General features: G+C 40.2%; 1 protein-coding gene across 4 annotated transcripts in view; it reads left to right on the top strand.

Moving 5' to 3' along the window:
- LOC105199643 (fasciclin-2) overlaps window positions 1-17,985 on the top strand; it is a 105,702-nt gene extending 87,717 nt beyond the window's left edge. For 2 of the 4 annotated variants that reach the window (XM_011166827.3, XM_026134606.2), the window contains 4 exons: window positions 10,389-10,520; window positions 11,401-11,470; window positions 12,002-12,130; window positions 14,024-17,985. In XM_011166827.3, coding sequence (XP_011165129.3) covers window positions 10,389-10,520; window positions 11,401-11,470; window positions 12,002-12,130; window positions 14,024-14,165 — 473 coding nt within the window. In that variant the 3' untranslated portion in view covers window positions 14,166-17,985. Of the gene's footprint in view, window positions 1-473; window positions 9,529-10,388; window positions 10,521-11,400; window positions 11,471-12,001; window positions 12,131-14,023 lie in introns of those variants that run through there. The other 2 variants (XM_026134607.2, XM_026134608.2) reach the window with 2 other exon arrangements.
- The last annotated feature ends 36 nt before the right edge of the window (window positions 17,986-18,021 follow it).

The following is an 18,021-nucleotide window of genomic DNA, read 5'->3' as shown; positions in this document are numbered from 1 at the left end:
TTAGTCCGCTAAACACTTTAATGTTTAAGCAGCTATGTGTCCTATAAATTCATTATTAATATTGATAAAGTGCAAAATGATAAAGTGAAAATTTTGATAGCGTGACCGTACTTTTATATCTCGCACTTGTATTTCTGAATGTAACGTTCGTGTCATAGATATTTTAATATTCACGATGTATCATTTTTTTTATATACGTTACATAATTTGTCTTTTACATTGCGCAGAATCGAATGCTATTTTTACAAAAGTAGCAAGCCCCCGGCCCTTCTGGCGTTAATCAAGATCACAGGATTTGAACAAGTCCTCAGATCCCTTGACCCTACGCAAGACACCAACTAGCTAAAGCTACCCGGTGACCGTCGGCGGGCTTGTAGAGACGTTAAAAAAAAAAAAAAATGTTTTACGCGACGATGACATTCTTGGAGCGCGAAAGATCTTTTTTATTACACAGAGCCTTTTTATCCATTCAGACTCTACGGTCGCAGACTACGGTGGTAGTGCTGGTGATACTTGCAAGGCCGGCGTCGCCATTACCGCAGCAGTAATGCTCCTATCTCTAGCCATTTAGAGTCGCCGTCAGGGATATTTGCTCCTCGCGCTCTAGATCCTCCCTCCGTCGTGAACGCACGCGATAGGAAGCGAGGCGAATTCGCGAGGCCGACAGTACAAGCGAGACACCACGATGGACGAAAGTGACACACACGCTCCACTAATATAACACACCCTTTTTCGTGATTTCCTGCGAATCTCGTGTTTCGTTCAAATCTGATCGAATTACCTTAGGCGAATCTCGGATACAAAAGCGTTTTTTCCGCTGAAAAGAGGTTTCGTACGAGACACGACGGCGTAAGTTCATCGCGAGGACATTTTGTACACGATTGTGTCCGTTCATTTATATATCCATTTAGTAGTAAACGATCGACAACGAAGAGCTAAGTAAATTGATACGTTCGCCGGTTACATTCCGAGAGTAAAGAGATAGCGTTTAAGTGAGAGTTCTCTGTAAGATGGAACAACGTGAAAAGTCGCGATGTGCGAAGAGTGTATTTATACGTATTATTTGTTAAATGCTCACTGCGTGTTAGTATAAACGTACTGGTACGTTTCCTCTTTCACTTAATCTCTTCTTCTTTTTTTTTTCATATATAAGTTAAGGCTGTACTTTGGTGACTTTTGTAAGAGAGGCGGGTGCCGCAGTGCGCAAAGGATAAACGTTCCCCTGGTCACCGTCACGGTGCAGGGGAATTCACGTAACCAAAACGAATGACGTAGTGTACCAATTACTTCGCGCGTTACGATAATTTTTGTTTCTTAATTAAAGTCGGATCTAATGCACTTTTAAACAGAGATAAGATACATAAGTCACGACTACGCTTCGTCAACTTTTGCAGTTTACGAAACTTTTTGTATGGTATGTTATTATATCGATAGGTAAAAAGAGAAGAAATGTGCTTCCCTATATATAGGTTGGTTCGAGCATAAATTAACGACTTATGTCGGATAGGTATGACTATACGAGAGCGTGAGACTATAAGATGTAGCAGCGACCGTAAGAGTGCTACTGCCCTAAATTGTCGACCATTCACGCGCAAAGTTTACCGACGATGAGGAAGGATATTATAATCGATATTAAAGTAACGAACAGCAGCGATTAGAATCGCGGCGACTCGTAAGTCACGCACGAATATACGAATGTAATAATCCGTGTCCCGTTGAATGCTTAAGATTGGAGCATCGGAGCTGTTTACTGAGTTTTGCCGATCAAGTATACGTCGAAAGTATTTTTAGACGAAACTTTTTTCACGTCTTTTGCGATCTAATTTTTTACAAGAGGAAGTTAACGAACTTTCTGTGATTGATTGACGAACAAAAGGGGAGGGAGAAGAATAATAGAGCGATTAAGTAAACGCGATCAACTCGGATTCATCATAACTGTTAGAAGAAGAAGAAAAAATTAATTAAGTTATATAACGCGTAAAAACGTCGGTGCTTGCTGTTACGAAAGAAAGAAAGAAGAAAAAAAATCCGTTTTTATCGAGGCCTTGAGAGGTGGGACATTTTCCTCCTTCGTAAAAAGTCGACACTTTATATCCATGATTCGCATTCGTGCGATGTTCTTTTACGAGGCAAAGAATTTCACACGAACGAGCGAAACTCCTCGCGAAGTCGCGTCACGCACACAAGATCCAGAAACGTTAATCCTAGAACCCGACCATGTCCACTGCCGGACGTAGATATGAAGGGACGAGTGAATAAAGAAATTATTACGCGGTAACGAAATTAGTGTGTATCTTTGAGACACTTTTTTTCACATTTTTACGGAATATCGCACAGCAGTAAATTGCTGTTTTACACGCAATGTATTACTGTTATATATATTACGCAGAGATAAGACGAGATAAAATTATAATAAGATAAAATTGTTACAATAGGAGTTCTTTAAGAGTTAATTAGGATTAGCAATCTCATTGTAAACATTCGTTGTGAAATAGTAATCTGTAATTCTACGGTCGGGTTCTACGACTAATCGCGAGACAACAAAAATCCGAAAGAATACGACGACTCACACGACTGCCAGTTAATATTTCAGTTTGGATTAATTTCGTATGAAAATTGCGTCTGATTTTTCTCTCCTCTCTTGCCTTCGATTTTCGTTTATCTCTTTTTTTGTAATCTACCTTTTTTTGGGAATTTATTTAATCATTAGTTTCGCTTGACTAGTTTTGAGATACATGTTTAGTGTGCGCATGATCTGTGTGTTGCGATCATTACGATTTATACGACTCTTATTACATTTACAATGTAATTATAAATTTGTTACATCGCCGTAGCTCTTACGTATCCATATAACCGCCGCTACCGGCAGTACAGCCGCTATCACCGCCGCCGTAATTATCACTGGTAACCACTGTCGTGATTAATCACTAATCTCCGGCGATGAGATAAGGGAAATCGAGATCGGTCTAATTTTGGCTAGTTTAGATTTCGATGCGGAAGATACGCGAACTCTGTTCCCGAGCGGAGTAACTGGAATGTGCTCATCAGATAAAGTGTACGTTTAATGACTATGCATATTCTACTATAAATTAGATTGCGAAACAATCTTTTAATAATAAAATTAAATTTGAAGTCATAGAATTATTAAAAGTATGCTTTAACCGGAAGTTACGGAAATTAAAAGTCACCGAATGGAAATTGAGAGGTGTAACATTAGAAATTCCCTCTGAATTTTGTCATTTACTCATTTCCTCTATTTCGCGACGCAGTTACTCCGGTGGAAAAGAGCGCGTCGATTGGGGCGCAAAGTACATCCTTCCCCTTTTTATTCTTTCACGTCGAAAATTGAACTTGACGAAATTATATGGTTTCGATTCCTGGATAAGAGACTGCAAAAGGAGCGCGGTTCGATCTCGAAGGCCTGGTCGTATCCGGAACGGGCGGTCTTTTACCTCAAGTGCCTGTACACACATACACGCGCACATACATACGTCCACCCACTCATTCACACATACATATACATTTACACATATGCATCGATCGCCTCCCCGCGAGGCTCACGCGAAAACACCGACGATCGATCTCGATGTGACGAGGTCTTCGACCTAAATCTTTTTACGTCTCTTTTATGTCTGTACGCAATGCCTGGGTTCTTAGATATTAGTCCACACCGCATGGCATGCGCTTTGTTATCATTACCCCCTTCTCATTATTATTTTTTTTTAATTTTTTTTAATTTAGCAATGCGTCACGCCGATCCTCATCGGCGATGTTCCCATTCCATACACGATGTCCCCGTTTAGGTGGAGAACGCGAAGAACGCGAAGAACTTGTTCGCGAGTTCTTGGCATTTGACACGAGCGTATCGGATTTTGATGACGGTTTTATTTTATTTTTATTATTTTTTTTTTTTTAACAGTTTTAAGTCGACTTTTTTCACGTTAAGAATTTAAAAAACTTGCATTTTACTCCGCGCATCTATTATTAAAAAAGTTTAAATACCATCACGAATTATAAGACTCGCTCTCTCTTTCTTTCTCTCTCTTGAAAAGCTCCAAATTAAAGTGGTATTCGAGAACCACTTAATTTTTTTGTTTATTTAAAATTCAGTTTCAGCAGAGATTTTATTTCAAATCAAGTGGTTCATTATTTGATAATTGAAAGCTTGCGCGAAAAATTGTCGGTAATGAAAAATCGATTCCATACACAAACCGCAGAAAAATCTGTCATCAAAGTTTGATATGGTAAAAGTATAAATGGACCATATACATAACCGAACATAGCGTAAGAATAATCCGATCGTAATTACCGATTACACCGAATAATATTACGAAAATTGGTGATATAGTGGCCCCGAGGTTCTTTAATGTTCGCGCGCACGGTGCAACAAACTTTTGTCGAAACTGAGCCACGACGCCGGGGCACATATCGCGAATTTATGGAAGCAAACACGTCTGCAAATCTTACGAAAGTACCGGGTGTAAAAACAGCAACTTCTCCCGCAATATATTCCCATGCCTCGGAAATGGAATAACCAATAGCATTCTGTGTCTCGCAAGAAGAAAAAAAAAGAGAAAAGAAAATATCGGATCCAAGAGCAGAAACGAACTTCATTTCTTCTCGTCCGATTTCTTCTTTCGCCCGCCCTTCTGTTTCCGAGCGGTAGAATGATATTGATTAATCTAGCTTCCAGGTATCGGCACTCATCGCCGTGTCGATAACATTAAAGCCGGCACCGGGATTTTTAGACACAAAATATAATTAAATATCATGATAAATGAACCCCGACGAGAACAACCTCCTTACTTCCGTTCGCACAGTCGTAAAAGCTCGGACTGGATCCAGTCGACGGGAAGACGGAAACGTCTTTTACGCGTTGTTTTGCCTCCCGTAACAATAAACTCCAGCGTAACTTTGGAAACGTCGCGAAGCGGAAGAAAACGTGGCCGCGCGCAAGCGGATAAAGTCGCTTCGAGCCGATGAAAGACAAGCGCGGAGAGAGACGGGTGGAAGGCTTTAAACCGATGATAAAGACAATGTCGACGAGCAGCAGACGCGATGGCAGAGGATAACGATTCGAAGGGGATGATAGTTGCCGAAATGGTTTCCCATCCGTCGTGAATCTTCGTCCGATGAGTTTTCCTCCTTTCTGGCGGAAATCGCCGGGCGAGCTCGAGAACCGATTGTAACTGGAACTGGCCGAACGAGAAATCCCTCGAAATTCGCACTTTGTCTCGATAAAAGGATTTGTGGAATTGCAACGAACAGACCACACGGTGTATATCGATTCAGTCTGTCGCTTCGACGAAGACACGGGGTCTTCCGTTATTCCGCTTTGCCGAACAGAATCGCACAATTCTGTCAAAGTCCAGTCCATTTCCGTCAATATCGGCGGAGTATCGTAAAGTCTGTTTGCCTGCGTTTATACTCGCGTATTTAATGCGAATTGTTTCCTTCGTGCGTTGAATTTCGCGCTGTCGTTCCACTTTCATCCCGTACAAATATCGCGTCCACGAAATATTCATCCGCAACAAAACATTTGGGATATAATTTTTCGTAGACGCGAGACGTCTCATCTACTAGTGAAATTCAGCGGAATAATTGGTGAAATTCAATGGCGAACCGTTGACGAGAACACGGACCATTGTGCAGAGCTTCTCTTCGCACCGAAAAGGATACAGTAATCCAGAAACAGACAACAATTTAACAGCAAGTTAAATGCGCGGGAGTGCGAACAATCGCTCGAACAAACGACTCTCTCTCTCTATGCGCGATTGTTCGACCTGTCGCGTTTCGCGCCAACTAATTACGCGAACACCGCGCACGACGAACTCGTTCCTCTTTCCTCCTCCTCTTCCTCCTCCTAGTCTAGAGACGGGAGAAAGAGGAGACACGGTCGTGCTTGCGGAAGGCCTCAAACCGGAGCGGAGACGCGCACGCGACCAACGACCCCTCTTCTCTTCGCAGGATCAATCGTTCCTCGATTCTTGCGCCGCGGCCGGAATTGTCTCTGCCGAGGAAATCAAGGCGGCTTTGTGTTTCGTTGTCGGCACGAGAGAGGATCGATCCCCCGCGCAAACTGCGCCGCGCCGCGTCTGGATAAATTGCGAGCGTATAAATGCTCCATTCGGCAACGACGACTCATTGTTCGCGCGAGCGTTTGCTTTCACCCGGACGCTTCGAGCACCGGCATCATCATCTCGAGGACGCGATTGCGGACGGAATCAATTAGCGGGGAATGTGGGATTATTCCGATTGACTCGCTTTGTGGGGCGGCTGGGTACGATTATATTGAATTTATCTCGCGGGAAGAAATGCCATTGTCGAGTGGAGTAATTCGAAAGGAATGAAACAAATGATGATTCTTCGTTGGTCAAGTAAACCATCATTTTTTTTTTTTTTTATTCTGATTCGAGAAGCTTCTAAAGTTTAATTCTTTATTTTAGTTTATTTAGCAAAATTTCTCAAACGCGTCTTTGTTACTTATGTCACGAATTGTCTTTTAATTATGTACGTGCCAAAACGTTACCAAAAATATAAAAATTTCGTAGACTCTTTTATCATTACGTTTGAATGTCTGTGTTAAATTTCAGCAAAATTCTCTTATTTAATAGATAGTAGCATTGCGAGTTAAATCAAAATTTTTACATATACTAATAACAATATTTAATAAATATTTGTGCAAAAATTTATTCAGCTTTACCTATTCGTTTAAAAGTCATTTAAAACTATACAGCAAAAAATAGTCATTTTCGCTGCATAAACCATTTATAAACGAAATTTTCGTTGTTTTTTTCTTTGCAGCTAATTTCCGAGTCCAAATTCGCGATCAAAATTTGTTGTCGTTGATCAGGAGGAAAAAAAGAGTATAAACCTCTTAAGCTTTTATTTTTTAAATTTCCATAACTTTCAGCTCATATCGTACAGTCAGAACATCCTTGATGCCGCGATATGTAGGCACCGCGTTTTCTAAAATGTTTCCCCGAGAGACGCCGAAATAATACACGTCCAATATACACACAATCTGAACGTGTCTATGTAGAAGCAAGAAGTTTCCCAGCAGTAGCAGCAGCAGCGGCAGCTGGAGTGTTTCTCGTTACGGAGATAATCTCTCCGTGCGCGTACAAATGGATCGCTCGAGAGGAGGAGGGCCGTGTGTTTGCGCTGTCTGATGCGCCGAGTCCATTCTCGAGTACCCCGCGCGCCTTCGTGGGGGAGATAGAAACAAGGAAACGTAGAAGAGCCGAATAGGTCCGCTCGCGATTGCAAATTCGTTCGTGGAAAGCCTTCGGGCGGTCGGCGGCGCCGTTGGGTGTCGTTGCGCCGTTTATAAATAGCCGTCGCGTTAAAGAGAACCGCGTCGAGAGGATGAATCGGAGTGACTGGAAGAGAGAGAGCAACGAGCATAAGCGGGATACTCTCTCCGCGATCTATTTCCGATGGGTATGCATTTTCGCGCGATTTCGCAGTACCAGGGTCCTCTCCAATCCGCGTAGTAAAACGCGGCGCTATCTGAACTATTCATTGTGAAAGGGTACATTGAAATCACTTTACCCAAGTAATCTTCGTTCATTGCTCTGTAATTGCTTTATAAATCTTTTATCTGGTTAAATGTTATTCGAAAAGAAACCATGAATTATTTATTTTTGCATAAAATTAAATTTATTAGAATCACTTTGATTATACCGTTCTCTTGGTATGATAAAAAGATTTAACGGTACATTTAATATTGAAATATTGATATATTATATAAAAAAGATTAAGTGCCTGAAGGTTCACGTACAAAATAGCGTTTCGGTGTGTGGCTCGGTTAATGGCAACCGTCTGTATTCGGAAAAGCCTTCCGCCAATGCGTTGGTGGCGCATTTTTTGCGCACTTTTTCAATCTCTTTTCTGTTATCTCGTTTAATCGTAATAAGATACCGGTTTCGGGGATTTTCCAGCGCGTTAAACAGAACCTCTACAGACACATTATTGCGTCACAGAAAGAGACCGTTTAAACTACTTACGAGAATCGTATAGCGTTAATAAAAACTAACAATTTTTTTTATCCCCCTCCCCCTTCAACGCGTTTTTTTCGTAATCCGCAATATCGCAGTTATCCGGGTGAAGGAAAAGAAAGGGTATATGCGCGCCGTTTACGAGTTGACTTTAGATTTACAAAAGGATTGTTCAGGTTTAAGAAACCTAAAAGAATCGCGCCGACACGGAGCTCTAGGTCCGTATACGTTACGACACGGACCGAAAATAGACCGGAATGCGAAATCGAATTTCAACGCGGCCGGCCATTCGGTTCTCGTTGCCGTTCCGGTTGCTTTTACGAGACATTCGATGATCGCGGGTAGTAGTGATCCCCTTGTGTTCTTCTCCGTTCTTTCTTTTTTTAGTTTTTATTACGGTACCGTGGACTCCGCTCGTAGCTTCCGAAGGGTATATATTTACATACCACACAGATACAAAACACACACGCATACACGCATATGCATATACATAAAACATATACATGATACACGTATATACGATAGACATTTATGTACAAACGTATATATAAAGAAATATACATAGATAGATAGATAAAACATTTACATACGTCTAAGGATATGTACTAGCCTAGTGCCTACTATGTTCATATTTATGAGAAGGATATATCGTATAATTCGTTCTTTCCTGTGCGAAAACATACAATATTGTAAATACAACGGAACGACGTAAAAAAAAAAAATATATGTGAGTGTCTAAGGAGAAAAAAGCAATACGGATGGACGAATCCGAGCCAGCGGAGAAGCCACCTTCAAATTGTATCTTGTGCCAAAAAAATTGTCGATTTTCCGAGCTTTCGAACGTAATGACGAGCGGAAGGAGGAAGGAGAAGACGGGATGATGGTCGTTCGACCGGGAATCAGCCGAGGGCCCTTCTGGCCCCTTCTGGCCCCTTCTGGCCCCTTCGCGCGTTTTGCAATTTGAGATGGTTTCTTTTTCGGCGGTCTTGTTTATTTTTTCGCTTATCATATACACATCGCCTCTTTACTTTGTAATTATGATAAATAAAGCACGGGAAGCGACGCGCGCCGCCGAAAAAAAACGGTAAATATCCCCTTAAAGTACAAGCAAGTGCAAGATGTGGCCGCTAACTAACGTAGTTGAGAGCTCTGTTAAGGATTGGCAGTGAGCGAGCGAATGAGGGAAGGAAGAGAGAGAATGGGAGGCTGAATGATGAAGAATGAGTGAACGTAAGACAGAACTAAATGCGAGGCACTCACAGTGGAGGGGCTTTTTGTGTGGAGGTAGCACTTTTAGACTAGTGGCGCGTAGATACTAACATCGGTTGTGGGAGGCTAGTGAATGAGCTTTTTTTTCTCCTCTCCCCTCCCTAACATCTTCCGCTCTCCCTTTGAGCTTTTTAGCACCGCTCGTGTTGCGTGGTGTTGCGAAACGAACCTTCTACCGCTTGTACGCTATTGCAATGCGCTAATTATCGCGATCCATTAACCAGCGTGTAACACAAGCGTAGCACACGAAAAAAAAAAACACACGTACACGAAAAGACGCACACGTACACGTGAACACCGCACTCATTTGCACACTCATACGCACACTCTGTGTCTCATTAACAGACAATTACCATGTCTTGTATGTCTTGCCGTTGTTGCCTTCTGGTTTTTGGTTTCCTCCTTTGATAAAGACGGATTTTTGCCGCATTTTCTCCCCCCACACAACCCCCGCCGAGATCTTGTTTCTTTTCAGGAGACTAAAATATCATTGTACGTGAAACGTGTTTGGTGATGCTACACCGCGGCCGACATTCAAGAAGTAATTATCTTGGTTACTGTGTTATCGACTATGAAAGAATTTTGCCTCACATATATTGAATGTTACACGTTTATTCAATAATATTGATGTGTTAACGATATAATTGCCAAAACTGTTTAATATTTAATAGTTTATCAACATGCGATAATTATTTTAAATTAATTATCCGCAATTCTAGCCAGATTTATGTACTTCAAGCCTAAATGAAAAACTACGTTACATGTTTTGCTACAAAATAATAACCATTGCATCATAAAATTGTTTAATAATTTTTTCTTTATATTAATTTTTTTGTCAATTTTTTAATAATTTATAATACAATAATGACTCTGTTAGACCGGAAAAAAAAACATACCAGTACGTTATCTCAAGCATGTCTCAAGCATTATCGCACTCTTCCGCAACTGCTTCCACGTATCACGGCATACGTGTTCGAATACAGTGATTGTTAACCATCACCAAACATCGTTCAGTATCGCTTTTGCACTAACGGACTGCGATATATACATACATATATATACACACGCGTATCAACGGTGAATATATTTAAGAATGATGTGCTCTTATCGTCTTTCAAGGTGTAGATACCAGCGTGCTGCAGCATCAAGGCCCGTTGATATCGAGCGGAGCCATAATCGGCATTGTCCTCGCGACGATATTCATCATCTTTATCATCATCGATGCCATCTGCTGTTGCGTGCGCAAGACAGGTGAGATTGGCGTTAAATCATCAAGCGTGCTGCTTGAGCAGATCATTGATAAATTTCCCTCGCGTTATATTGTATAGCGGCAAATTTCCAAGTTCAATTCACGTTTGCATTATTGTTAATTACGTTTATTAACGTACTAGTTATCGGCCAATTACGCGACTCGATATCTCAATAATGGAGGTCCCGGTTATTACTCGTTATAGCTAATTATGTCACTTGATTTCGGCGGAATTTATATTTTAGAGTTCAACTATGAAAATACATCATTTTGAAATTTGGAAGCAGGATTGAGATTTAATTGCATACAAATTAAAAATCTGTAAAAGCGTTTCATTGGTGCTTAAAAGAGATCTCAGTGATGTCAAAAATTAAACGTGACAATTAGCTGTAAGGGTAAAAATATATAGAGAGAGAATATTAATTGTTGTCAGGAAATTGGATTTGGGAACGGTAAATAAGAAGGCGAGTGAAATAGGAGGGTCTGTGCAAGGAAGAACACTGATTCTAGTCTTAAAGTCTCTTAATTACTTAGCGGATCCAAAGGGTTTAAGTGAAACGTGCGATTACCATGGCAGCGATCTCACGAATGCCGAAAAAGGCCGAAATGCATCATATTGCATCATGCCCATAGCATCGCATAACGGAAAATGTTATGACGCGATCTGTTTGACCAATGCCTGGGCAAGTAGCCGTAGCGCGCGCAACGCTGTCGCTAGCCTGAATCATCTCGACGCTATCTTAAAGATATCTTACATAGCATTATTTCATAAATCCAAAATTAAATAATATTGAAATTTATATAAAAATATCGCACGTTTCTCTGTTTTAATTGGCAATAAAATTTTTGGCCTTAATATAACATTTGTTTACCTTTTTATAGGAATTATTAACTACATGCGCGAAAGATCTCGGCGGAAACCAGTCGACGAGGAGGATACGAAGCTCGGCAGGTGAGTCTCTCCCCGAATACTCGAAATTCACGTAACTCTGAACATATATGTATTATGAGATACTTTCTCCTTTTTTATATACTTCTACAGTCTACCGCATCTCGTTTATACTATTACATATGTATTCTACATTGTGCTTTGGCAAGTCTAGCGCTACTTTATCATGTTATCGAACTTTGCACCCGTCATTGAACTTTCGTTCGCGCGTTCCGGAACGCGGTTTTTGTTTCTCTTTTATCTTCATTTGCTCTCGACCGTCGAGAGTTCGCTCGATTACTTCTACTTCCTGCCGATAATTTGATTAGATTTAAACGCGAATGCACCGGGATTTTCTCCCGCATTTTACTTGCACGATTCTGCGAGGGTTCGCGATTTTTGACCTCGCATAATCGCGTCTCACGCGACAGTGGATAATGCGATGACGGTGGTGGAGTCGCGATATACTAAATGTTAGAGAGTAGCCCGCCGGCATACACAGAGACAACACTTTGACTCCTCTCGTATTTCTCTCTTTTTTTTCTTTATCGGTAGTGTTCTTTACGGTTGGCGGTTTCCATTGCCGTATTGCGACCAAAAAATGGCCAATGTCGCCGGAGTCACGGCCATCCAAGACTCGGGTAGTGGAAAAAATACCATTAGATTGGTCAAACACACTGCCATGTAAGAGAGAAAACGATGTATTAAGCGAAATCAGTAAGAAGCATGGCCCCTCACGAGGGGCTCCAACACGGCTTTCCACTTTGCATGACATATTTTTTTTTTTCTATTTTTCTTCCCTTTTCTTCTCTTTCCTTTCGAAGCGATCGGAGACTCTTCTCTCCTCTTTCTTTCTCATTTCTTTTTTATTTGCGTATTTTTCTTGTCTGACTTCCCCAAGCGACAGCGGTACCCTACAAGTCGAAATCGTCCGCGACGCTCGGGGATGGACCGTCTCGTAAGGGGAAGTCGCCGATACGCATCACAGAAAATTCGATGAGCATGGGAAAAAACACGTTCGAACCATTGGACGCATTCATCGTGCCGCCAACCACATTCATATTTTGCAACACCTTTATTTTTTACACTTTTGCAATGCGCCGGCATCCGTGTCCATTCGTGACTACGCATAGACTATGGTACATTATATCTCTCCTCCCTCTTTTAACGTGGAACGGATTATGGATAACTTTGATCGTACAAAAAGCATGTAATGGGACGCATATCTTGTTTTTCATTCCCCCCCCCCCTAACGAAATGCGAAAGCACACGAGTGCTCGTACATACATGTAAAGAGCAGAAAGATATATAATAAATTAAAAATATTTTTATTAATGCTCATTTATCAGAATTATAATGGAAATTCTTAGTACTGTCGTAGAGAAAAAATTTTCCAATGTTTTACATGAAAGAAATAATCTAAAAAAAAAGAGGTTTTAGTTTCCTATTCTAGTTTATGGTTTGTTCGCGAGTAGCAAATAGATAGTAAATTATAAAGTCAACATATTACGCGCTCACTTCACTTACAATTAGCGTCGAACGTCGCTCTCGAGTGGACACGCTTTAGTGCTATTTCGCTTTAGTGCTACTAACGCGCATAGAGATCGCCGGCACTCGCCTGAGCTTTGGCCATGCCGCATGCACGATAACGTTTTGGAATAACGCTTACTTTGTCCTTGATTCTCTCTAGTCCATTCCGTTATCGCACAATGTTACAACAAGTATGCGAGTCTTCTTCTCGACCTGCCAATTTTGCGCTTTACGAAGTGCAAGTAGCACCGCGAGTAAATGTTCACTGCACAACTTGAAAATAATACGAATTCATAAAGAATTGAGGAAATAATTAATTCAAAATAACTAGTCTTATCTATCTGATCTTATTACGTATCTCTCTATCTTCTTTTTTAACGATTTCAGAATAGCTTAATTAAATTTGCTTTAGAAATTCCTCGTATCTAAAAAATTAAAAAAAAAGAGAGAGAGAAAAGTACACTGTTCCGTTCGTATTTTTAACGATACTCATGGATTTCGTTTGTTTTTATCTCTTCAAAGAAATATGAGCATGTACAAAACGCAAGTTATCAAAGAAATATATATTAATAAAAATGAGAGAATTTTAGAACTGAAAAAATTTTGTTTGAAGTATAACAAGAAACGCATCATTATTCAAATATTTACAAAAAAAATGAATTTGAAAATAATTTACGAAAAATTAGAAGGCAAATCCCTTTTTATTCTTCTACGTATCTTGTATACGCGTGCACACTCAAAAGTTGTACGCTGTTTCATAGAACAGCAGCGAAGAATCCCCCAGAATCATAATAAATGCGGATCCCTTGAGATTTATCGGGTATCGAAAATGGCATATGAGACAGACGCGTCGTTTCTCCGGAGCTTCTCTCCCTGCGAAATTCTTTTACTTTGCGAGTGACAGCATCAGCATGCCTGTATATTCGATGTTGCACCATGCGCAGCATATGGACTTGCTGTCTTCTTTTCTGCCCGGTATTAGAAGTTAATCCGACGTCGGAAATCACGACTTCCCCCCGACAAATATTGTGTCTTGATGCTTTTCAGAGACGAGAAGGAGCCGCTGAAGGAGGAGAAGAAGATTACGCCGATCATCGATTCTGGATTGCGCCGGGAGACCTCCATCACCTTCGACGGCAAGAGATCCATCTCCAAGACCGGCTTCGTCGGCAAGGATTCGGCCGTCTAGATATTCTTCCGGCGTACTAGATTGTAAATCGTTCCGGAAACGCAGCGCGGTTTCTGGCTGAAAAGTGTTCTCGAAAGAAAAAGAAACCAAAAAAATAAGGAAATGGAAAAATAAGAAACGAAAAGAAGGACGCGCAGAACGGATCGTCGTTCGCGAGCCCGCTTGCGAAAGAACGAGGGATTTAGCGATTACATCTGATCGGAATTTTTTCCGGACGAAGCATCCATGCCGGTCGCGCTCTCGCGCCATTCAGCGCCGAGTCTCTGCCCGAGCCTTTGCTTTTCGTTTTGCCCTCAAACGTGCGCGGTTTCACGGTCGCACGCCGACCCGCCTTTTTTCCCTTTCGAAACCTCTTACCTCATGTACTGCGATACACTTGCCGCCTACACTTCCTCGTAGAATCCCCTGAAAGCGCTTCCTGCCATTGGTGAATTTATCCTTCGCCTATTACTTTGCTGCAAAGTTCTCACTGCGCGTCTGATCTCGCGTGTAAGGTAAGCTAGTCGCTTTGAGGCAGGAACAAACTTCAAAAACCTGACATATCCTCTCCGCTGCATTTTTAGCTAAAACATATTAAGATACGTTCAAAGTGAAAAAGAGACTTGATCGGAATATTTTACTACAGCCCTTTGACTATCGCAAGATCACTCGAAAGTAACGTCAAAAAGATTAATCCGAGGTAGTTTTTATCAACGAATATGTCACGTTTGGAAGGTTTGTCTCTTGAACATAAAAGCAGTCTTGAACCCTTTTTACCCCGTCAATGTACTCGCCGAAGCATGCGAAGAAGCACGGATAATCGATAGCTTTTACGAAAAGTACGAGATGTACGAAGTAAGTGAAGTTTACTCGGTAGTTGCTCTTAGGAGGAAGCTACGAATATGTAATTGTAACGTATAATGCAAGGAAACGAGGAGTAGGTAGATCGCGAGAAGAAGAAGAAGCTGGCAAGGAGAATGTACAAAAATTCGTTGTGCAATTGGTAGAGGTCGACTGATCGATTTAGATGAACGCTTCGAGGCACCCTTTAGATTATCACAGTCTAGTACGCTGGGTAGTATCGTGTCCTTTGTCGCGCGCGGCTCCAAGAAGACCGCGCGAAAGTCGTACTCTGTTGGGCGTGAAGACAAAAAAAAAAGAAAGATAAACTTTGTGTTCATTCGGAAAGAACATTGCATTTAAGGGCGATATAATCGCGTGAAGATGCAACGCTCGTATTCTTTGTATTATAACATACAAGCAACTTCAATTCGTCGTCATTGTGAAAAAAAAATTCTTTTTAATATTGAATTAACCGATTTGAGAGAAAAAGAGTATCCGAATTACAAGGTTTTTTTCGAAATCTTTCACGGAATTCAAAAAGACATATCTAAATTGCAGATGTTGTGAAAGAATTGAGGTATTCTTGGACAAGATGAAAATAGGGAGCAAAATTTATAGTCGGTTTCACTAGTTTTCGACGTTTCTTCGAATGTAAAGTGTGTTTTATTTTATTTAATGTAATGTTACATTTGTTTTTCGAAATTTTTTTTAGCAATTATTTTAAAGCAATTTTTAATGATAATTTAATGATGATACACTGGATCGCCCACATCCAGCGCGTTTGTAAAAAAAAGGTATCTTCGAAATACTTTGGTAAAATCTTTGTAAAAGGGTCGCTCTCTATTTTCAGAATGTTTAAGAATGTGAGTGTTGCTTTTATATTCCGCCAACAGAGAAACTTTCTTTTTCTTTACCTAAACGAGGTGCGCGATTTTGCGACAACCTTTGAACTGTACATATACCTTGAACAATCTATTATCTCTTTCTTCCCTCACGCTCATACCTCATCCCTTTCCGTCTTTCGATTAGGAGCGACTGTTAATCGCGAGACGTGAACGGTAGGTAGCTTTCATATACATACGCGATATGTATTCGATGCGCTTTTATTCTCATAAATTCTTGACTCCGTGATCGTAATGTTCAATCCTTTTCTCATTTTTATTTTTTTCTTTTTTTTCTTTTAAATTCAAAGACTGATTCTTTTATACGTCAAATCAATGTATCGTAACCAACTGTCGTTCAAGTAGCTAAAGACAAATATTGAATTGCATTTTTTCCATTGTTCAATCGCCGAATGCGCACGTGTTCTTTGTTGAGTCTTACGATCATGCGTGACCACTATAGTTATGAGTGAATTACTACTTAAATCTCGCATATCCTTGTAGCGAGTTTGTTCTTCGTACATTGATATAATCATAACTACCCTTGTATATTTATACCTTCACTTTATATTACCTCGAGTGAGAAAAGCTCTCAATTTTACCTTTTTTTTAGTCGTGATAATTTAACGTATATATTTTACAATTACTATAGTTACCTCGTCACAAAGAGACGTAACGGCAGCTCATTTTTAATGTGTTTTTTTATTTTAAAATTCTTTTTGTATGAGCACAAAAAAACTTGTTTTAGTCTTTAGAAATTGAGAAGATAAGCAAGATGAAGTTAGGGCGGTTTTTTGCGATACTGTGTATTTGTATTGATATTGCAGAAGTCACTATGATTACCGGTTATCAATTGCGGTTGTTCATATATATAGTGACAAAAAAGTTGGAACAAAAACTCTACTCGCAACATAGAACAGTATTAAAATGCGTGCAAGAACAATCGATACGCGAATTATAATAGATTTCTGACAAAATTTTGACGTGTTATCTTGACGCTAAAAGTCTAAATATGTATAGTGTAATCAAAAGTAAATGCCGTAACAAGTGTCAAGTCCTTCAGATACACGGAGCTAGCCAGTTGGATTTTCAGTCAGTGATCTGCAAGAGTGACATCAGAATGCTGCCATATAATTAATATATCCGAATAGTGAGTAAAAAAAACCGCTCTTGTCCTAATGTCTAAGATGGCTTTTGCAGTAAGAAACGCAGTTAAAATGTGATAAGTTTTTGTAAATGCTTGTAAACGTTTCCCTTAATTGTAAGATGTATCAGAGTTAAATCTTAGGAGAGTTTTGGTAGGTCTAACGTGCACGAGTACGGAATGCAAAAAACTACGTGAGCGACTCATCCGAGGAAGAATAACATTGTAACGGATTGTTGTACGATTGGGTGTAATGATAAATCCGAAGACTGAGATGACTCTTCGTCTGTCTTTCTAGAACTTAAAAAAATAGAATTATAAATAAATTTAATTTTAAGTTAATTATGGCTGATCATTGATTTTGTAAAGCGGAAATTACTGCGTCTTATTATAGAGAGAGAAGGGGGGGGGGGGCACAGAAAGGATCAAAGTTTTGGAAATCTCAAACTAGTAACGAGATGTTTCCATCGGATATTATATCATTGCACCTGTTGCTGCATCAAAAGCCGGCACACTTCCTTGCGTTCGCAAACACAACTTTCCGTGCGGATAGCTTTTTTACGTAAGACGGAAAAAATTCGCCAAATATACCATAGTACTTATTAGTACGTAAGTCAATGAATACATATAAATATAAGTATAAATATATATATTATACATGAGAAAAAAGATATATATGTACATGAAAAATAAACAAGTCGCGGGACATTCGCGTAACGGATGTCACGCGGCACTTCGCATCGGCGAGCGAGACGCGTCATCGTTTTCAGCACCTCTAGCTATTTTGTATCCGTTGCCAAAATCCGTAAACTCTTTAACAAGTAGCTTCCCAATAAGTATTACTGGCGCATCTTCCAATCTGGAGATTATTACGAGTATTAAAGTTCCGTAGATGTAAGGCGTATTTTTTATGTAATGCTTTTTCTGTACGCGACAAGAAATCGTGCTCTCGAATAAAAATTGAAAAAACGTTTTTAAGGTGAGAAGAATGAATGGATCGATAGAGATA

Source organism: Solenopsis invicta, chromosome 8 (genome assembly GCF_016802725.1).
Source record: "Solenopsis invicta isolate M01_SB chromosome 8, UNIL_Sinv_3.0, whole genome shotgun sequence".
NCBI classification, from domain to species: domain Eukaryota; kingdom Metazoa; phylum Arthropoda; class Insecta; order Hymenoptera; family Formicidae; genus Solenopsis; species Solenopsis invicta.
Note: the sequence above shows the minus strand (reverse complement) of the source record. Positions and strands in the feature narration are given on the sequence as shown.